Here is a 22,692-nt window from a genome sequence, read left to right on the forward strand (position 1 = left end):
CAAGAATGTTCGATGTTTATTTTTTTTTTCTCTGAGGTACACGATGATCGTTCGATTTTTCCAATTCCAAAAGTGTGCACCATACAATATGTAGACCTGCTACAAACTAGCATAGAACGAGTTCTAATGAGTTATATATGTATTTATGAAGTGCGTCAGTCTGTTTTTGTAATAGATATACAATAGCGACAAAATCATATTAACCCTTTCAATGCTGACAGAGACTAATTAGCACCCAAAAGCGCTGGAAATAATTTGAAAATTTTGAAACATTCCACCCTAGCGGGTTATAGTGTGTCTACACCATGGCACGGTCTATGGTTTATTACTAATATTTCTGTATTTTTGACAGGCGCTGCCATCTTTTAATAGAGATAAAAAATTATTACTATTAACATCACCGTGATGCGGTGTATCGCTGATTTATACATCGCACTGCAGTGTAGGTAGCCATAGTGAAAGGGTTAAAATCGTTAAAATAGATAACCAATTCGGTGTCTTCATGATTGTCTAAATTCCAAAATAAAAAACACAAAATAAAAATTCTATTCGAAATAAACAGCGTAAACGGTAGCTACGGCGAACAGAGTGGCGTTTGCGTATTCGGCACTAGCGTAGTTATCGAACTCTGCGTTCCATACTCCTCGACTCGCCACTTGTATTCCTTGGTCCTTCTTTTCGCCTAAAATCACGTTGACGACTAATTTGTATCGCGGCGATCCGATTTCTTTTATTCGCGCTTTGATCATGTCCGTCAGGCTTCTCGTGATGCCCGAACTTTTACTGGCGTCGTACGTTTCGCCGGATAGAAACGACTCGAGCACCGATTTGATCGTCCTCTCCATCAGCGCCGAGTTGAATTTCTCGTCGGATTTCGGCTGCATGCGGTACGTGTTTTCGAGTCGGACTAACGGCTGCTGCGGCTGCATCTCGTGACTGCGACTGCTCGATAGACTCTGACGCGGAATACTCGACAAGCGTCGGAACGCGACCGAAGCTAACCGAGACATACGACGAAACTTCATTAACGTGTTACCGTCGCCTCCTTCGCCGCCAGCTGGTGGAATTCGGGACATTCGTCGTGCGGCGTTCATTTCCTCGGTTTTCTCTTTATACTACAAAAATAGTTATATTCGTTACTTGATCACTTTCAAGTATGAATTATTAATACGGGGGGCAAAAAATGTTGCAACTTGGCGAATCAGAAGAAGAATCTAGGAAAAATCAGGGAATTTGGATATTTCTTTATCGATACAGGATTCATGAAAACTTAATTAATTGCATCATTCTTTAACCAAGAAATTTTCATCCATTCACCTGCTGATTTTGTGTAATGACATAGGGAAATCAGAGAAAACTGGAAGGAAATTTGGGAAAAATGGGGGAAAGTGGCCACCCTGTGATTGAAAGATCTACTCATTTCTACTTCTATCACTTATACATGTGTCAATCATAAGATTGTCTTCATTCGGAATAAATGAAGTTGAAAAATGTACGAGAATATTATAAATCCGGAAAAAATGTGATGAATTGATGATTCATTTGAAATGAATTGAACGAAGGTAATTAATTACAATGAATTTCAACTCACCGGTTACAAGATGATGATAGTGAGTAAAATGACAGATTTTCTCGGTAAGATTTTCACCTGTTCGTTACCATGCTCAGTACAGGTGCTTGTGTGTTCTATGATTTCTATAGTCGTCAATGAAGACAGTGGTTATTACTAAACAGAAACAGGTCCCGCTTTTGAAAATATGCCACATGAGGCGTGTAGTATTTATGATAGTTTGACAGCTATTGTTTACATTTAGTACAGTTACGTTGGTTGCACAGCACGTTACGGTTTGTTAACCTAGTGTACAGACACAAATTCGGTCATACTGAAGATCTGGTAATTGTTTGCATTTAAGCCGATAGTTTGTGTTGATCGCAAGAACGAGTTTTTTCTCAATGACTTGAGCAGTTTGTGTGACTAAATGCTTTTAACGGTGTCATACATACACTTATGTTGATCCATAAGCAATTCTCAATTTTTGCTATAGGCTCAACTAGGGAAAAGTTTCGTAATAAACTAATTACTCTTCTATCAGATATTAGAAAGATTTTCGCTTAGAGGGATTAATTGTCTATGCGCAGTTTACCACCATTATAATGCCCCTTTTAAATCACGTAACTACCTGGTAAGCCAATAGAGGAACCAAAAAAATGAACAAATACCCATTGCTAAAGATTTACTTCAATAAGAAAGCCGGTTCCATTAGAATGGTTTTACTAATTTTGATTCACAATCATCCAGGCTGAAAATCATTAAGTTCATTAGAACAATTCCCTTTAAGAGAGAATTGTCCTTTTACAAAATGAACTGAATTTTGAAAATATTTTTTCTGGAATTTAATTACACACCATATAGCTGGTGACACTAGGCATTCAGACTCGACATATTGCAGATATTTTTAAATAACAGATGTCAGTCCATACATACACGCAGGCAGTATACATATATATATATATATATATATATGGATATACCATATATTATAACCAGGGGCTATATAGTTATTATTGACAGAGTTAATTGGACAGCTTACATCCAGTGTATTGAAGCATGCCTTATAATCTGTATTCTCTTCATTCATTTACAGCAGTTGTCTTGAAGAAAAGTGTGCATTATATATTCGTGTAAATTTACCTACTAAAGTGGAAGTATTAAAAAGCCATAAATTTGATGAATATGAACTCACATTATGTATATACTGAGACCTATGACTCCAGTCAAGAACATTGGCTTTAACGACATAGGGATCATTCATTTATTATGTACGCATAAAATTTGAATTTTTCAACCCCCTCCCCCTCTGTACGCAAAATCGGTCATTTTTTCATATACATTAAGCATTACAGTACGCAATTGCACTGACCCGTCCTCCCTACCCTAATGCGTACGTAATAAATTAATGACTCCATAGCGCATATTTATTTTTGATGTACTCAATTTATCTGAATGGATGAAAAAGTTAGTTTCCGCGGGTGGCGGTCAAACAACTCGATTGAGAATCTCTCATTCATGTTGAACTGCATGCACATATAGTCAAACATACATTGAGGTCAGGAGTTGACTCTTTGGTCAAAAACTGCTGTTACCTCTAATAAATATTATAGTGCATTAACATGAACATAAACGTTTCATTTCCGTATACAGTATACAGCTGTCGAAGTCAACATGTTTCATTTAGTATTTTTGGTTCATCAGTTGAGTTTTCGTGTTGGTCCAACGCCTTAGTTGAATCTCCTGGGCCTGGTTTCATAGACTGAGTATCAAAGTTATCCCTAGGGGTAAATCCACAATCCAGGGGACAACCACCTTAGAAATAATGTGAAACAATGGTTATAACTGACAAATTTCAAAATGTTCCCAGGGACTATTTTTCTTCCACAATTATGAAACCCAGCCCAGATGCTTGAACCGAACAGCCAAACAATGATTATTGAGAGCTTATTACCAACAAGAACTGAAGAAGCTTTCCTTCCTTTCCTCTGCTTCAAGACAACAACCTAGAACGCAACCAAACGAATACAAAGATCGACTTTGTTTTTACAAGATTACTCTTTTATTTATCACAAGACTTTTAAGATAATTGAATTCCAATAGAAACTTTCCATGAAAACTTCCACCACATGTTATGTAATGTCGAAAAAAATTCACAGTTCTGGCGTAATGGAATTTCTAAACTCAAAAGAAGAAAGAACACACTGTAGAGTAGTCAGATAATGTAGTATAAATTGAATGGAAGATCAAGGGAACTAGAATACGCATTATGGTCGTCACACAGATTTCGCCTCGACTGGTTATTTAGAGGGTAAGCATTTTTAAGCTATTATATATAATATGATAAATCATCTATGCTTCGCCGATTCTCAAAACGCGCTTGTCACAAAATACCAGTCGCGTACGATCGTTTTCAGGGAAATCGCAAAATTGAAAAAAAAAAAACGATCACTTTTTTGGCTTAAATTAAACGAGCATGCAAGTATGTGATATGCGAAATCATAAATTACCGAATATTATAAAATAATATATGTATTTCTTAAATGAATAGAAGAAACTACCCCGATGCAAGACACGAACGACACAATGAACAACTGGTTTCAACGCAACCATAAGAGATCTTTTTAAACAACACAAGTTACACGTGTTAATATTATACCCCTCCCTTCCTAAATACACTGTCGAACATCGTCTTAAAGCTATATACGTTTCGCGAGCATTCTATTCATCTCGGACGCGATAATACTGAACGCTACGTTTTTTATTAATGCAAAAAGCTCTCGAGAAATCACAGTTTCGTAAATAGACAGAGAGGTTGAAAATAAGAGTGTGCTTCCTAGTACAGAAGACTCAACTGTCCGAACACAATTTCAGATGGATACGCTACATTTTTGCCCAAAGCCCTCGCCATACTTAATAGTTAACAGTTTATACATGCATGATTCAGAAAAATATGTTTTAAAACATATTTACATAGAATCAAAACAACTGTGACAGATTTTTCGCCACAACGTCGTCAATATGCGCCTAACGGCTCTAGTCTTAATCCCAAAACGAATGTTGTATTTGAATTTCATCTTATCGACGCATTTGACTAAACGGAAATCGAAAACAAGTCTTGATTGCACGCTACAATAATAATAATAATAATAATCCGAAAATATTAATAATAATAATAATTATGATATTTCTATCAAAAATAGTGAACAAAAAATACACTGAAACAGATCTTTAACTACGTGTGAAACATTGAGGTGGTATCACGCGATGGTTTACACCATTACCTATAGGCATACGTCTTACTTACTTCAAGGTCGTAAATGGGTACGTTTCGAAATTTTAAAAAAATATCAACAAACGACAAATCTTTCAATGAGAAAATCACAACAACTACGGTTTTACTAACTACATCACGAAAACACGGCCAGCCATATATAAATATGACGAATATTATTATCATTACATGTAAGAACAGTAAAACAGTTTCATAGATGAAGATTGTATGAATTTCGAATTTTTAACACGTATCAGCTTCGTAAAATATACAGGATTATCCCTGGTAAATAAAACTCTCAATGATTCAACTGACTACCGCACTACGATAATGCCCTGACTTGTTTTTTTTTGTTTTTCTATTTCAGGCGTGTGTTTTGAAAATAGATTTTTTTTCACGTGAGAGCGACATAAAGAGGGACGGATGGCTTTAGAATTCAGAGTGTTCGTTCATTTACCGGGGAGAATACCTGAATAGTATCAACAACAACACACACACTATAAATCTACGTACGCGATACATTTTTTACGATACAATTTCAATAATTAAATACATGCTTTAATATAATAATGAATATTATCTTGATTTCGCTCCCTGCTTTAATTGCGACGGCCATGCATCCTAATGATTTAATAACAAACTCTCTCGGGTAATATTGAATGTAACTTGAGTTGCAAAGACTGAACGAATGTCGACGAGACCACCGTCTTTTTTTTCGGATCTGCGGTCGTTGAGCTGGGGTTTAATCCATTTTTGAGGAATCGGCAATTCGCTGTTTGATGGCGTCGCTGGCTACTTCGCTGGCCGCGGTCTCAGCTGAAAGGCAAAAGCACAACGATATAATTCTATTCTAAGTCAAATACTTCGAACTACGTCGTTGAATCAGTAGATCACCACAAAATCCTAATGAAACAATAAATGTAAAATCCCACAATTGTTGAATGACTTTAAAAGGTTCATTTAAAAATATCAGAAATATTTCGGGTGGTTCCTACCACCCTTCTTCTTCAGTCTAAAAAGAACTACATAGATCTTTCACAAAAAGTTCAACTGTGTATCGGTGCACGTGTGTGTACGGGGGGACAAAGCATCGATGTGTAGTGGGTGGAACGAGGGTTCGAATTTCTAGTTCAAGCGTTTTTTCAACACCATTCATAAAAACATTTATCCCGCATTCATCAACGAGAGATAGGTGTTGACATTACACTAAACCACCATAGAATATCAAACTACGAATATCCCAAATCAGAGACACTAAATTTAGGGCTGTTTATGGGCGGGTGTTGTGCAGAATAAAATCTAATGATTAGATTAACGAATAATTAACGAAAAATTATAAATCGAAAGTAACAATTATAAGTTTAATTTCATAAATGTTCGAAAAATGAAATTTGAATGAGAATTCTGGATGTACTGTGGAACAATTAAGTGACTGATGCCTTCCAAATTAAGAATTGTCAATTCAAACGAATTTTTCTTGGTAATTCGGCGTGGAAATTATCTGGACCATCAACATGGTTCGACTGGCTGTAGTCCAAACGTCCAACTCACACGGAACAAGGATAAGAACCGGCTCACGGAAAAGACTAAATTTCTACACCAGCAAATCTATTCGGCTTGCTGAATCACTTGTTATGGGATTAATAATATCTCCACCTCATTCTATACTATCTCCACCTGTCCTCAATTATGCCAACTAACATCTATCAACCCTCAGCACCTGTGGCATCAAGCAGGCATGCACGTCCAATCTGAGTCACTTGCCTTACCTGAGCAAAAGCATACACCGGGAAAAAAACATATTCGGAGGATACGAATTATTGATTATGATATCCAGGGGATGACCGAGATAAGGCGTTTTAAAAATCTCTCACCCATACAAATAGAAAGAAAAGATATCCGTTCAGAAAGGCTGGGAGGGGTAACTGTGAGATGGAATTCTGTAAGCCGGTTCCAAGCCTAGGACTTAAGCTAACTTACCTTCTTGGGCCTTACTCTTAGCAAATTTAGCGACTATAAAAACGACAAGTGTCTTTCAGATAGATCTAGAAACAGTCTTTCAGCGATTTATCAAATAAAAGATTTGGATTTTTATTAACGACTTAAAAAGTTGTGTAGTGAAAATTAGATATAGTATAATTCAACAAAAAATTTCATGTCAAGTTAACGGCAAATTTGCTTTAGCCATTGAGAGATTATAATACAATTTGAAGCCTATGCGAGGTTTTTGTCACGGCAGCCCCAAATACCAGTACCACTGGAGGAAAGGCTTATAAAATGAACACAACATCCAAGGGAAAGACAAACAAGTAACCCAGGTATTCAATTTCATTCTTCTTGGGCTTAGGTCTCGCCCTTCTGTGATAAATAAATTGGCAAGCATCGAATAATAGCAATCCCGTTAGTCATACTCGAATAACCTAACAGTTGTTTACTAAGTCCAAAGTTCAAAATCCAGACATGTTTTCGTCTAGCCGATATATAAACTGTGCTCTACATTCGTCCGGAACTAACCTTCGTTGGCGACTTCGCTGGCGACTTCAGCAACTTTGCCCATCGCTTCGTCGACTTTCTTTTGATGTTTCAGAACGAACGGCCGAATGAACTTTTGGTAGATGATAATGGATCCGTTCCAGGACGTCGGGGCCATACAGTAAATCAGGAAACAACACTGCAAAAATATAGCGTATCGTATAAATTTTGCAGATAGCCACAAATATCGATTTTGAAACAATCCAGATATTGTTTACTGTCTACTACTGTGTAGGTAAATGGACAAGTAAAATTTCGTGTTTAACCCAGATTTCTCATAACTTCTTGGGTCAGATTTTCATGCACGATGCAGATTACAGGGTTCATACTATTAGCAGTCTCTGATTTTCCAGGACCAAATATCCAAATTTCCATAGTTACCAAATGAGGAACTCATTAAGGTAGAATTGAAAGTTTGCAATAAAATAAATTCACACACCAAACTTAAAATTTCATAACTTTTTGAAACCCTAGACAAAACAAACACTGATTTCCAATAAATGATTTTCGGGACTGTAGTATGAACCCAGATAAAGCAGGGCATATTCTATTAATCTCCTAACACTAGGTCTTGAAGCTTAATATCAGTCAGATCAGATACAGGACACAATATATACAGTTAACATGAACATACCTTAAAGAACCAATAGAATGGAACCCAGAAGAGAACAATGTCGGCGAAAAATTCAACAAGAGCAAATGCACTGTAAACAACCCAATAGGTTAACCATTTGGTGTCGTCATCTTTTTCCTTGCTTTCGATTGCTTTCACGCTGGAAAATTTAAACATCCAATTTATGTCATTTACAGAGAAATCAATTAGGGATGAATTCCGGGTTGGTTTGTTTCTTGAGTACTTACGATGTGTAAGCTGGGTAGAGGAATCCGATAAAATTGCACAAAAACTGAGAACCGTAACCAATCATCAAATACAGCGCCAGGAATACAACAAGACCTACAACAGATAATCAATAACAACAATGATAAAATGTTGGTTTTATATTTCTATAGAACTGCTTAGAGCAAAGAAAAAGTTCAACTAAAATTTTTCTATTCAATTGCCATTGGCAACATTGGTCATTGTCTTCTCAATGAAGACAACAATTCAAACTTAACCATTTTAAGCTTACACTTTCCCATGAAGCAGACCCCCCTGGGGCACTTGATCGATGGGATTGAGTCGTCTTTTTATACTGTTACCGATTCGGAAAGTTGTTTAGAGAAATTACTTTCACTTTCAAATGGTAGACATGTTCTGAACCTATTTCTTGAAGTAACAAGCAACCGTTTCTATAATGAAATTATTGGTCCTTATTTTTCAATACAGGTCAGATATCATCGATCAAGGGCTTGTCAAGGCACCAAATCTTAATACACAGAAATTTACTATAAAATAATAGAAAAATTTTACTAAATGCGACTTTTTAGATCTGTATGCAATACACTCTATCATCAATTCTAATGAGAAGCGCCGTAATTACGCAAAATATAAGTTATTCCGTATTTAGTACTAAATAAAAACGCATTTGAATTCTACTTGGAACAAGAAAATGGGTGGAAATATGGCTGCAGAAAATCGACTATTTTTCGCTCACCTAACACCATATATAAACGCCTAACACCGGTTTTAGCTTCAGCTTTTTCTAATAAATCAGTAAATGCATTCTTTTCGTGCAGAGCTTTGTCCAGTTTCGCCTTCCAGGACTCGATATTAGTCGACACGTTGCTCGCCATTTCGATGATTTTCTACAGGTCCCGTTCTTCAGATGCGGCGCTTGAATAAAGTGGCTGGTGTGAGGTCCCGTGCGCTAACCGTAAATAAAATCGAAATCCATTACTAGGTACGACGCATGGAAACACGAATATGTTTGTTCAGCGCTATCTTGCCACAAATCCCGTAAAATTCATTGAAATATATTGGATTAAACGTTATTCAATATTGACCAACACGAATCAGTAGATTGTGAATTGAGAATTATTCTGGAATTTTTCGTTAAACAATAACGGAACGACGAACGCTGTTTTAGTTCAATTCACATGATATAAAATCTAAATCTGATTAATTACAAAATAGATTAATTTGAGATTACTACAATTACTCGATATTAAGTACCTATACTTAATCATGTAACATATTCGAGCGGTTTAAATACTTTTGGATTGCGCAATACACGCGGTCACGAATCGTGCACTGATCGGTCTCCAATGGCGTTCGTTTACGCCAGGATGAATTTTTCACGTATTTTACCTCATTTTCTGGGCTTTGGGGGCACCCGCAGTTCTGTATGTCAACTCGGACGAGCTGTTTTACAAAAAAGGTAAACTGAAATTTTTATTTATTGATTAAAACTATATATTTCATCTACGAAAATGTCTTTATTTTGTTAAGAATACATGGTCAAGTTAAACTACAAATTTATTTTATTGTTTTTGACAGGCATAACTGAACTTGTAATTTCTCTTTTCAGAGTCGTCGCGCAGCCTGGATTCCTTCAGTCGGTGTGTCGGAATTTTTCTGCCATCGGAAATAATACGACTGCAGAGAATTGTGTAACTACGAACGACAATATTCAAAACCCGCTATTACAGTTTACGAGGACTAGAGTCGCAAAATATAACTTTTACCGACCGAGCGCGATTAAACGTATGAGAAAACACGGAAAGGAGACTCGATTACGTAAAATCGGAGGACTTAAAGTATTATGGAGGCGGTATCTAAAGGGAAGACATGTTTGGCACGCTTGAACTGATACTCTGGCGTGTTGAACGAACTGATACCTTTCAATTTGTACTGTGTTTGTAATTAATTGCATGTATGAGCGCTAGACGATTTACTGTAGAAAGAAATGCTTAACTTCTGTTCCTGATGAAGTATTAAAGTTGTCATTATCTTATTTAAAATGAGTTGCTTGTTTGATAGTTTTATTCCTGTTGGATTATTCTGGTCAACTATCTATCTATATCATGATATTTTGTGGTTGCATAGTCCCTTAGAGTATTTTTTGCTGTTGAAGTAGGCCTTTATCAGTAACATTGAGATTTTATCATCACCAACAACTGATGGGTGTAAGAATGATCTTATGCTTGTCCGGCCACCTGGGAATTTTGGAAACGTTGAACTTTTTTATGAATACTACCTTATTAGATTCCAATATTTTCTAAATAAAATCATTTTCTTCATTTCAAAATATTCTGAATATCGCCTACCTATGGAATTCCTCAAGGGCCATACGACTTTAGAGTTACGATTTAGGAATTACGTTTTAAGAATTACACGCTTCAGTCCCGGAGTTATTTTAGATATATTATAGGCCAGTGTGTGATAGTTTTCTGAAGGGCCGACCTACCCAGTCAGCGTTAGGATCCCGATTCTATTGTCCCTGCTGTTTTCTGTCACTCAACTTGTCAATGACTCCAGACCTAAGGATCCATCACACATCATTGGAGCCGCTTTCCTTTGAACCCTGGCTAGTTTTAAATGACCCCAAGTCCGGGTGGAGTAAAGACATCCATAAGACATAGTAGAATCAGTTCTTATTTGTAAAACTTTCGAAATCCAACTTATCTACCATCTCCGGCCACATAATCAATTATTATCTAGGGGTATCAACGCGATCTCTACTAGATTTTGGTAAACGTCACTGTGTCACACTGCTTTCTTCGTCCTCTTCTATCCCCCCCCCCCCCATTACATAATTTGTATTCATCCTGAACTGTTCATATTTTGTGGTCTCTACAGTATCGGTACCCCTGGTTGTTTTCATTTGTCACTTGTTCTGTTAACATTTATTCGGACACATTGCTTTTGTTTATGTCCTGTCAGTTTATTTGCTACGTAACTTCCGTTTTCTGGTCATTCCACCTGATGATGGCTGTTAGTCAACAGTCAAAACATTGTGGTTGGTTTCGTTTTAATAGATTATTTCATATAAAATTCGAATCGTGCGGTCAACATCTGTCAACGGGCAAAGTCGTATACAGATTAGCTTTTTACAGTACCTACAACACCATTGGGACCCCTGGGTGAAACCTACGAGCAATTATCTAAGTTAGACAATTGCTCGTAGGTGAAACTGATTGGACAACAGCAATGCCCGCCGCCCAGTTTCATAAAAAGGTTTAACACAAATCGATTTAATTTCTTCACTAATTCAGTTTATGTTAAATCGATTTTGGCCTTTATCCAGGAGTTGCAATATTAAACTTAACAAATTTCAAAATCAATCATATTTATTCTCATACAACAATCATACAAAATGCCAGGATTGCTCGAGGAATTATAATGTAAGCTCCTCAAACACGTGGACTTTCAAAAACAATTAGTCCAACCACCATAGGCGTATAAACTATAAACGAGAGTTTATAGGCCCATGGTCCAAACATAAGACTCTAAAACAAAAAAGTCTATGGCCCAACCATGGACTCAATTGCCCATGGCCCCCGCACTTAAACAAGAGATTACCCTGGCCAAATACTCTGGAAAGCGTAGGATTAAGTAATCAATCTGATTTACATTTTTACATCATTTTATTTCACATATCAAATTATTAACTTTTAGCTTATTTTCTCAAATTTTAATAGTAATTTTATTTCTATTAAAAATGTACTATGTATGAAATTGTACAAACTTTACCATGTAAGGTATTTATCAGTCTTTATATATGATACATTTCCAATACAGCTGATTTATACAATTTGCATCCATAGGAAAATAACAAAAATACACAAAGAATTGTAAACTTTGATCCATAAAACACCGAAAATTTGACTAGTCTGAAAGTCGTAAGATTATGAATTTGACAATTCATGAGGTCAATATAACCGACACTTTGTTATATTTCATGAAATATGAACCTATCATGTCAACTTTTCAAATGACATCTCAATTATCAAGAAAAAGCTGAACTTTTTTCGATTAGGGCCTTAATAAATCAGTGTTTTATGAACGATTGATATAATTATACCTAAATGACAGGTATTTATGTACTCGAGGAAGTGCCTCAGTCATTTACAAAAGCATGACCTGTATTTCAAAAAAAGTCTCCAATATAAAATATAAAAACATTAAAACCAAGATAACAATACAAGATAACTAGAGTTTTGCCACCTTTGCTCAGACATGATCAAATTGGTTATTTTCTCACATGTTACATTTAATACAAAGTATTTTGGAGGTATCCTCTTATATGCAATCAACAAGATAAAATTGTTCACCTGTCAATTTGAATACAGCTGGCACAATCTACTCATTAACACTTCATATATCCTCATTTATCAGGAGACTGCTCCTCTATTTTCCATAAGGACCTTAATAAAAAATAGTATTTTATGAACCACTGATCGAAAAGCACCACAGTGAAAAAGTTGCCCACTCTATGTAAGGGATGAATGTGTCACAATCGCACTGCTCATGTAGGACAGGTTGATTTTTGAGAGTCAAGTGATAATACATATATGCTTGCCCCAAGTCAAGTGGCATTTATTCCTTAGATCAAACCCAGCAAACTATTATAAAGGTTTTTCCTTGTGACAATTCAAGATAAATCGAGTATCTACAAAACAAATATGGTTTAACTGACAAAGCTACAGTAAATACATGTATCTTAATTATTGATCGTAGATATAAATACAACTCTATATAAAGATCAGAAATTCTTCTTGTCCAGATATTACAGGCCCCACACAGATGCGGTTAAACCCCGATAATCAAAACAAAGCTAGGACAATTGACCAATTAGCATTGTATCCTAAAGTTATCAAGAAACTGCTGCTATTTTCTACAGGTCCTCAATTAAATCAGTATTTCATGAACCACTGAAAAGCACCAAAGTGAAATTGTTGCTATAAAACTTAACAACTGAAATGTTTCAACATGAATGATGAAAATGTACATCGTTTTATTCACACAACAATAATATCTCAAGCGAGGAATCATCATGCAAGTTCCTAATTTACAAACATGCAAACTGCGTTACAATAACAGTCTCCAACATAAAAGCATTAAAACTAGAGATGAGAAACTCTGATTCACTCTGGAAATGTTAGTATCAATTAATCAGTCTTAATTTCATTTTCATTAACATTACTTTCACTAGAAAACTAGAAATATGCCAACTTTGCCCCGACTTAAAGATTACCTAACACCTTGACATTACATACTAAGTATTCTGACGTTTTTTCTTCCAGCTTTGAAAAGATCAACGTAATTATACAATTGGTAACTAATCAATAATATCAATAACTTTAAGTTTATAGCTGTTTAACATTCTTTAAGAAGTATTTACCAGAATTTAGACAGTGTAACAATCAACAGTCACAGCAGTGATTGAGCGCGGCTAGTTGAAAGGAGGGTCGATCTTTCATCACAGTTATTCAAAGCATTCTATCATATCCGTTTTTTTTTAAGTGTGTTCGGTTTAGTTAAGGTTTATGGTTATTTGTTTTGTTCATTACAATAACTGAGTTGATAGAATGCTTTGAATAACAACAGAAAAGATCTCGGATTTTCGCTATACTTAGGGAAGGTTGTTCGATAAATGAAGAACCTCGTTGATAAATAATTGAAAAAATGCCTTTTCATGTAAATAGAATATTAATTTATTGTTTGTTTGTATTGTTGTTTATTCTATTTATTATTTATTGGTTTTTTTTATTTTTTAGAATTAATCTATGTACTTGTATTTTGAATTATGTATTATTTATACTCCTCTATTTACAACTGCAGGCATTTTTTCACTGTAAGTTCTGGGCCCATTTTAAAAAAGCACTACTAATTCACTGCCGCTTCTTAATAATCATTATACACCCGATTTGAAGCTAAGTGATTATTCACGAGAGCCATCTCGCGATATGGATTTACCCATTACAATAAAAGAAGTTCAAACAGCTATAAACAATGTTAAAACGTTCAAAATTAGTCCTAGCTATAACTTTAGCTTTACCTCTCAAATGTAAATAATGGTCTCCTTTTAGATAAAGCTTTCGCTTTCAAATACGTAGCATCGAACAGATTGATGGAGGCTCAAAGTTAAAACTCCATGTGAAAATCGACATATATGATTCATTTCTCAAATTGGTTACACGGGTCTTCGAAAATATCAACCTAACCTAACTCGACCTATCTATCAACCAAAGATCGAAGACCAATATCGTGAATTAATGGAGCTTAGCTTTTATTAGACTCTAAGAAGGATATTTCTGTCACATTGCAAAACACATAACACATCTTTTTACAAACTCATTATAAAATAGTTTTCTCTATATTGAAATATTCAAACGTAGAGTTCCTTTCTCAGGCCGAAGGAACCTAATTATCTAACTAATTATCTAACTATTTTCAATATTCGACTCAACAACTATTTTCATACTCCATTCCACGCAATCAGGTATACTTTTAAAACTATGTTACCTATCAGACTGGTCTGAAAAAGGGTGATATTAGTAAAAATATCAATACTTTACTACAGAGGTCTTTGCCGCTGCTAGATCTCAGTGCTAGATCTCAGAGATAAACCATTGTCTTTGTTGCTTCGGTGTTTATCCTGAATCAGATTTTATAAGATAATCCATTGTCTTTGCTGCGCGAATCAGTGTTTATAAGATACACCATCATCTCTGCTGCTCCTGATGTTTTATCGAAATCAACCACCGATTGTAGAAGATTCCATCGTTGAGTGATTAATCCGTCGCTGGCTCCTAAACTTCTCATCTGGACTTCTGCAGTTTTCATCAGCAAATGGGTCAATGGGTATTTGTCTACTTGTGTCATCTTCAGGCCATTATTTCCGGGATGTAGTTTGACTGAAACAAAGTGAAGAAAGCAAAACATTTTAGACAGATTTATCATAACTTACATGTCATTTCAAATTACAAGCCACCGTGTTTTTCACTTAGTTAATATGGTTATTTCCAAAATCAGAATTTATTACTCCAAGGTGTAAGACTAGTAAAGATAAAAGTTCTAAGATCAGCCATGTGGACAGGTAAATAGATTTCGTTGATAATCACTTATCAAATGATATTCATATGAGGCCTGAAATTTCTATATACCGGTAATTTCCATCTAATGAGTTTGATTCTTCTGTGGGTTGTTCAAATCCGTAGATTTCAGATAAGTAGTTGATTTTAAGCCGGTCTCTTTCTCATAGTTGAAACTTAGCTGCAATGAGTAAATAAATATATCCTGTAATCATGACATTTAGAAATCATCGTAATAACTCCATGTATATCAAGTTACCTTTTATGATTGCTGGTTTCATCATCGACGAGGATCTCCTAAGTCGGTTGGTTTCTGTGCACTGTTCTCTAATCGGCAGATTTTTTATGAGTTGTTGACCTCAAAATCTCGTTTGACTTTTCGAGATGGTGTCCCTTACAAACCTACCACACCTGCCGGGAGCGAAACGGCGGTTTTTTTCAAAATCGGAAATTGAAGTACAGATATAGTTGCGTAATCGGCGGTCGTTTTTACAGATCTTTTTTTTTTAAGTCCAAGAACATAATTGGTAATTTGGTTCCGGTTCATTCAAACAATCTTTTATTCTGCCTAATTCTGATTTTGGAAATAACTATATTACAAGGTTGAAGATAATTTTACAATATTTGGTCTTTTTTTATGTAACTAGTCCGAAAGTTTACAATGTTTAATAATTTTGTCTAACTTTAATTTTTTTGGTCGTTTTCACCGTTTAAAGTCGAAGCACATATTAAGTGACTGATTGGGGTTAACTTTTTTCCTGCCTAATTTAATACATCAAGATTTTGGAAATAACTATATTTTACGATATTTGGTCTTGTTTTCATGGAACTAGTCCGAAAGTTTACAAGGTTGAATAATTTTATCTATTTTTTTCTGCCTAATTGTATACATCGAGATTTTGGAAATAACTATATTTTACAATATTTGGTCTTTTTTTCATGTAACTAGTCCGAAAGTTTACAAGGTTGAATAATTTTATCTATTTTTTTTCTGCCTAATTTAATACATCAAGATTTTGGAGATAACTATATTTTACAATATTTGGTCTTTTTTTCATGTAACTAGTCCGAAAGTTTACAAGGTTGAATAATTTTATCTATTTTTTCTGCCTAATTGTATACATCGAGATTTTGGAAATAACTATATTTTACAATATTTGGTCCTTTTTTCCATGTAACTAGTCCGAACGTTTACAAGGTTGAATAATTTTATTTTTTTCTGCCTAATTGTATACATCGAGATTTTGGAAATAACTATATTTTACAATATTTGGTCTTTTTTTCATGTAACTAGTCCGAAAGCTTACAAGGTTGAATAATCTTATCTATTTTTTTCTGTCTAATTGTATGCATCGAGATTTGGGAAATAACTATATTTTACAATATTTGGTCTTTTTTTCATGTAACTACTCCAAAAGTTTACAAGGTTGAATAATTTAATCTATTTTTTTTTCTGCCTAATTTAATACATCAAGATTTTGGAAATAACTATATTTTACAATATTTGGTCTTTTTTTCATGTAACTAGTCCGAAAGTTTACAAGGTTGAATAATTTTATCTATTTTTTTCTGCCTAATTTAATACATCGAGATTTTGGAAATAACTATATTTTACAATATTTGGTCTTTTTTTTCATGTAACTAGTCCGAAAGTTTACAAGGTTGAATAATTTTATCTATTTTTTTCTGCCTAATTGTATACATCGAGATTTTGGAAAATAACTATATTTTACAATATTTGGTCTTTTTTTCATGTAATTAGTCCGAAAGTTTACAAGGTTGAATAATTTTATCTATTTTTTTCTGCCTAATTGTATACATCGAGATTTTGGAAATAACTATATTTTACAATATTTGGTCTTTTTTTCATGTAACTAGTCCGAAAGTTTACAAGGTTGAATAATTTTATCTATTTTTTTCTGCCTAATTTAATACATCGAGATTTTGGAAATAACTATATTTTACAATATTTGGTCTTTTTTTCATGTAACTAGTCCGAAAGTTTACAAGGTTGAATAATTTTATCTATTTTTTTCTGCCTAATTGTATACATCGAGATTTTGGAAATAACTATATTTTACAATATTTGGTCTTTTTTTCATGTAACTACTCCGAAAGTTTACAAGGTTGAATAATTTTATCTATTTTTTTCTGCCTAATTTAATACATCGAGATTTTGGAAATAACTATATTTTACAATATTTGGTCTTTTTTTCATGTAACTAGTCCGAAAGTTTACAAGGTTGAATCATTTTATCTATTTTTTTGCTGCCTAATTTAATACATCAAGATTTTGGAAATAACTATATTTTACAATATTTGGTCTTTTTTCATGTAACTAGTCCGAAAGTTTACAAGGTTGAATAATTTTATCAATTTTTTTTTCTGCCTAATTTAATACATCGAGATTTTGGAAATAACTATATTTTACAATATTTGGTCTTTTTTCATGTAACTAGTCCGAAAGTTTACAAGGTTGAATAATTTTATCTATTTTTTTGCTGCCTAATTTAATACATCGAGATTTTGGAAATAACTATATTTTACAATATTTGGTCTTTTTTTCATGTAACTAGTCCGAAAGTTTACAAGGTTGAATAATTTTATCTATTTTTTTCTGCCTAATTGTATACATCGAGATTTTGGAAATAACTATATTTTACAATATTTGGTCTTTTTTTCCATGTAACTAGTCCGAAAGTTTACAAGGTTGAATAATTTTATCTATTTTTTTTCTGCCTAATTTAATACATCGAGATTTGGGAAATAACTATATTTTACAATATTTGGTCTTTTTTCATGTAACTAGTCCGAAAGTTTACAAGGTGGGAGAATATTGTCTAATTTTACTTTTTTGTCATTTTCACCGTCTAATTTTTAAAAGTTTATTGTAGTTTTTCTCGAGTATGTCTGAAATCAAAGTACATAATTGGGAAATTCGATTCCGGTTCATTCAAACTATCTTCCAATCAGTCTGAAACGGCAAGCAGAAGAAAAGAGCAGAACCTTTTGAGCAGAAAATCCTTTCAAATATCAATGATCATAATCATCATGTCAATTCATATATAAGATCAGCAATGTGGATCGATATGTAGATTTTAATAATAGTCTTACCGGTAAATGATATCTATGAAATTGAACTCATATAGTAATTCATCTATATTCTAAATATCTAAGCAATGGTTGATTATTATAGTTTAACAACAATTCAAATAAAGCATCTATAGTCATCTCTAGGAATACCAGAGTTACAACAAATTTAGTAATCCATAATCAATCTTATCAAATCGTTTTTGAACTGTTTTCTCTTCTATCTTCTTGAAATTCTTGATGTGTCTTTTATTGAAACCCAGGCCCATCATACAGTGCAAACCTGCTAGTAATATTGGCATATATATATTTCGATTGTCAGCTAAACCATGTTGGTATTATCAAATTTACTTCATCGTCAGTTAATAAACTTAAGGGATGTTTTCTACCCACAGATGGCGACATCTGTACCCAGTGAATGGTATTCTAATCCATTTCATTAATTCTAAATATTGCTCCTAAATTATACAATGATTTTGTAATTATGATAATATAACTAACTGAAGAGTGAGTGCGCTGCCAGCATTGAGCACACTGATCCTATAAGTAACATGGTCCTACAGATTTAAGAAACCTCGAATCATTCCCACAACTCGACAAATCCAGAATTCTGCAAAGCCTTAAAGATTCAATAAATCCCACGCACAAGAGACAGAGTTAAAACATACCCAGTATTCTTTATATATCAATCAATATCAATATTAAATAATACAGTTGTCTTATCAACCCCTATGGTTTAGATTTGAGCACTTTTACCTTATATGAAGATGCTGAATTAGATACCTAATCAATTAGTTAATTGATAATGTCCTAGCTATAATTGAAATTGTCTCGGACAATATTTTATATGGGGCTTGAAATTTCTACACGAGAAGAATTTCAGATCCGGTACGAATTTGAATTAATCACTATTTGAACTGCTAATTTTGCATCAGAGCTTTTGATACCTAGCTAAACTAACCCAGAATCCCCCAAAACCTAACTGATTCAACAGATCCCAAACACACACATGTGGCCCAGTTAGACGCAGATGACATTGTGCGATACAGTTGTCTCATCCACTGTGCAATTTTGAATAAGTTTCACTTATATTCATTACATTGAATTAATTTTAATTAAATTCTAGGTATCTAAGCGAACCATTAATTAGTAATCATACTAGCTATATTTTAGTTGTCAGTTGAACAATATTTATATGGAGCCTGAAAATCTACATGAGTAGAATTTCAGATGTGGTGAATTAGTCACTATTTGAATTCATCAGAAATTAAAGATAAAAAAGCATATTTTTAGTTGTAAATTAGAAATTCCCTTAGCCGAATGGCTATATAATCTTTATTTCCCTTATATAGTACACTGTGTATAAGGACCAAAAGACCTTGTTATGACAGGACCTCCCTGGTGCGGTGCGAGTCATAATGCTAGAAAATAGTTTGAAGGAGGGGAGTTAGTAAAAGAGAGCTATTAGCAAGAGGAATAAGACCTAAGTTTAGGATATCCTGTCAGAATAAGGCTTTCAATCTGACATACACAGTGAAATTGAAATATTCCCCTTCCAAATCCAGGAATGTATTTGTGCACAGATTCGATCGGAAGTAAATCTGCGTTAAATGATTTTGGCAATATGTATCAAAACTAACACAGCTGTATGAAGACACCATAGGTTCACTTAGATACAGATAAATAAATGTGCCTCAATCTTTATAAATTTATCAATATATTATTTGTAAAGAAAAATCTATTAACCGACGATAAAGTTTAATTGATATATCTTTAGGTAAAGCCGGCCTAAATGTATATGGGGCCTTGAAATATCTACACCAAAAGAATGTCTAATCAAACATTACAAGATATTGAATGATTGCTAATTAGTAAATTGTCCTATCTATATCTTGATTGTCAGTTAAACAATAGTCATATGAGGCCTGAAATATCTACGGTACATTCGAATAATTTCAAATGTCACATAAGATATTGAATTTACCTTAATTGTACGTACTTGCAAAATCTTTTAATCAATAACTGACCAATCTACATTTTAATTATCAGACCAAAGAATATTTAAGGGACCTCACTCAATCATTTCGTCTAATATTGTAAATATTCAAGCAATCATTGCCCTAGCTATATTTCAATTTACTTTTAACAATATACCGGCCATAGAGCTTCAATAAAGTAGTGCGGGGATGGTGAGCTTGAAATGAGTAAAAGAACGATATTCTGTAGTTACACAATCCTTTCTGTATCATACATCGTAATTTACATGTGTATCAACTTAACTTTTAATATTGCTGAGTTCAGTGTTCTTCTTTCGCCATCTTCTTCTTTGTAGTCGCCTTCAACATCTTCTTCTTCATCTTGGGAGACCTGAAATGAGAAAAAAAGAGAAGAGCGATGAAAACCTGGTACGGAACAAAACTAATGTCTGAAAGCTTTTCAGCTCTCCGTCGCCGGTCACATGCCGAGAACACCAGACAAAGAGCCAGCCAGGAATATACTGCCCTCTACACGCCCTCACACAGAACACGAAAACCAGGATGACGACGCCTTACTTTCACCATTTACCGACAGGGTGTGCCAGGTGACGTCAGTAACTGACAAACCTATCAAATTGCCCAAGCCAAAAATAGGGCAGCGCAACTGGATTGCCCGCACTAGCACTCAAAGGAAGACAAGACTTAATCCATGCCCGAAGCAACCCACAGGGAATCAATGAATACTAACACTCAAAGGAAGACAGGGAAATTAATCCCTGCCCGAAGCAATCCCTTAAAAGGAATCAATGAATGCTAGCACGCAAGCGATCCTGCAGTGAATCAATGAATCCTAGCACGCAAAGGAAGACAGGGAAATTAATCCCTGCCCGAAGCAATCCCTTAAAAGGAATCAATGAATGCTAGAACGCAAAGGAAGACAAGACCAAATCTTTGCCCGAAGCAATTCCTGAAAAGGAATCAATGAATACTAGTCCAGCGTTACCACTCCACTTTTAACCCGTGCAATCCGACTGACTTGCCCGTCATTGACGTCACCAAGCACACTCTGTTGATACGTGGGTAGAGTGAGGCCTCGTCATCCTGGTTTTTGTGTTCCGTATGAGGGCGTGTAGAGGGCAGCCATTTCCTGACCAATTCTTTGTCTGACATCCTCGACACGTGACCGGCGAAGGAGAGCCGACGCTTTCGGACATTAGTTTTGTTCCAGCAAATGTTGAAATTCGACAAAGAAATCGGCCCTGAAAAATAGAACGAATTAGACCCTGAAAAATAGAACGGATTAATTAACACGAAACAGTACAGGACAGCACAGAGACGAACAGTAACACATAAAACATAAAGACGTCGTTCCTCAGGAAGCAGGAACAGGAGCGCAGCGAAGATCGCCAGGAGAATCCACGGAAGCATGTCTGCACAGTGTGAGAAAGCGGAGGTGAATAAATTCCTATGCTTACACACTGTGGTCAGCCGGTGACGTATTCCAATTGTGATCAATAGCGCGTGTGAAAACTCTGAAAAACCGCAATTGTGTCTCTTTATTGTCGAATGGAGTTATCGAAGGTTCAACTGCCGGGTTGAATACGCGCCAGTAGCCAGCTGAACAATCGTGGAACTTAAATAAGGCCATAAAAATAAATTACTCGATTCCCAACAGCTCCCTCTCCTAATTTAGCCGCCAACCGGTTTTTTCCTTAAACTTTAGAATAATTTATTGAAATCGAAGAATAAAAACGTTAACATTTATTGGATGTCGAAAACCTCTGGCTTTAAATCTCATAAATGCATAGCTTCCCCGAAGTGGTGACATGAATAATTCAAATTCCAAGTTCAAGGCTAAACAAAAGTGAAACTTTGTTTCTTCGCAACGGCTGGGTCATTGTTGTTAGATATAATGAAATTTGTACCGGTAATCAGTTCCTGCTGGGTCTTTTTTTTATAAGGTTATATTGTAAAATTGATCACGATTTTAAAAACAGTAGGCCAACAGGCCCGTCTGTCAATAGAGGGGAGACATATAGCACCGATCCTCTGAAATTCTGCCAAAAACTTCTTTACCATTCATAATCTGAAAAAAAGATTTTTCTTTAATTTTTGGAGTAAACTGTAGTTAGTTACCTAATCGTTGGTGGTAAGCTTTTTATAATCGGATTGGCTTATACCAACAATATGTGGTTTGTGAAAATATCCGATTGTGAAACTAAACCACAGACAGGTTACTGACTAATTAACATATTAGAGTAAACTGGTAAATGTAAGTAAGTCGTAACGTATTG

At 34.8% G+C, this 22,692-nt stretch overlaps 2 protein-coding genes across 3 annotated transcripts; both read right to left on the reverse strand.

The window, feature by feature from the left end:
• Nucleotides 1-15: 15 nt before the first annotated feature.
• Nucleotides 16-1,691, reverse strand: LOC141905540 (dynein light chain Tctex-type protein 2B-like). Its single transcript, XM_074794435.1, has 2 exons — nt 1,649-1,691; nt 16-1,115 (listed from the first exon to the last, which is right to left on the reverse strand). The coding sequence occupies exon 2, from the start codon at nt 1,092-1,094 to the stop codon at nt 546-548; it is 549 nt and encodes a 182-aa protein (XP_074650536.1). The 5' UTR covers nt 1,095-1,115; nt 1,649-1,691; the 3' UTR covers nt 16-545.
• Nucleotides 1,692-3,858: 2,167 nt separating this feature from the next.
• Nucleotides 3,859-9,139, reverse strand: LOC141905538 (receptor expression-enhancing protein 5-like). Of its 2 annotated transcripts, XM_074794431.1 has the most exons (6): nt 8,951-9,139; nt 8,217-8,310; nt 7,990-8,128; nt 7,338-7,494; nt 6,804-6,836; nt 3,859-5,639 (listed from the first exon to the last, which is right to left on the reverse strand). In XM_074794431.1, the coding sequence occupies exons 1-6, from the start codon at nt 9,087-9,089 to the stop codon at nt 5,566-5,568; spliced, it is 636 nt and encodes a 211-aa protein (XP_074650532.1). In that variant the 5' UTR covers nt 9,090-9,139; the 3' UTR covers nt 3,859-5,565. The 2 variants fall into 2 exon arrangements, with proteins under 2 accessions (XP_074650532.1, XP_074650533.1); XM_074794432.1 differs by lacking the exon at nt 6,804-6,836 and having other exon boundaries at nt 8,951-9,137.
• Nucleotides 9,140-22,692: the final 13,553 nt, after the last annotated feature.

Source organism: Tubulanus polymorphus, chromosome 5, assembly GCF_964204645.1.
Source record: "Tubulanus polymorphus chromosome 5, tnTubPoly1.2, whole genome shotgun sequence".
NCBI classification, from domain to species: domain Eukaryota; kingdom Metazoa; phylum Nemertea; class Palaeonemertea; order Tubulaniformes; family Tubulanidae; genus Tubulanus; species Tubulanus polymorphus.

What these genes read in the sequence shown, in the direction of transcription:
- LOC141905540 (XM_074794435.1), bottom strand. Translation starts at nt 1,094, where the DNA reads ATGAACGCCGCACGACGAATGTCCCGAATTCCACCAGCTGGCGGCGAA.
- LOC141905538 (XM_074794431.1), bottom strand. Translation starts at nt 9,089, where the DNA reads ATGGCGAGCAACGTGTCGACTAATATCGAGTCCTGGAAGGCGAAACTG. An exon ending in GCGTTTATATATGGTGTTAG is followed by an intron (nt 8,311 to 8,950) that starts GTGAGCGAAAAA and finishes TATCTGTTGTAG; the next exon opens with GTCTTGTTGTATTCCTGGCG. An exon ending in CTCTACCCAGCTTACACATC is followed by an intron (nt 8,129 to 8,216) that starts GTAAGTACTCAA and finishes TAAATTTTCCAG; the next exon opens with CGTGAAAGCAATCGAAAGCA.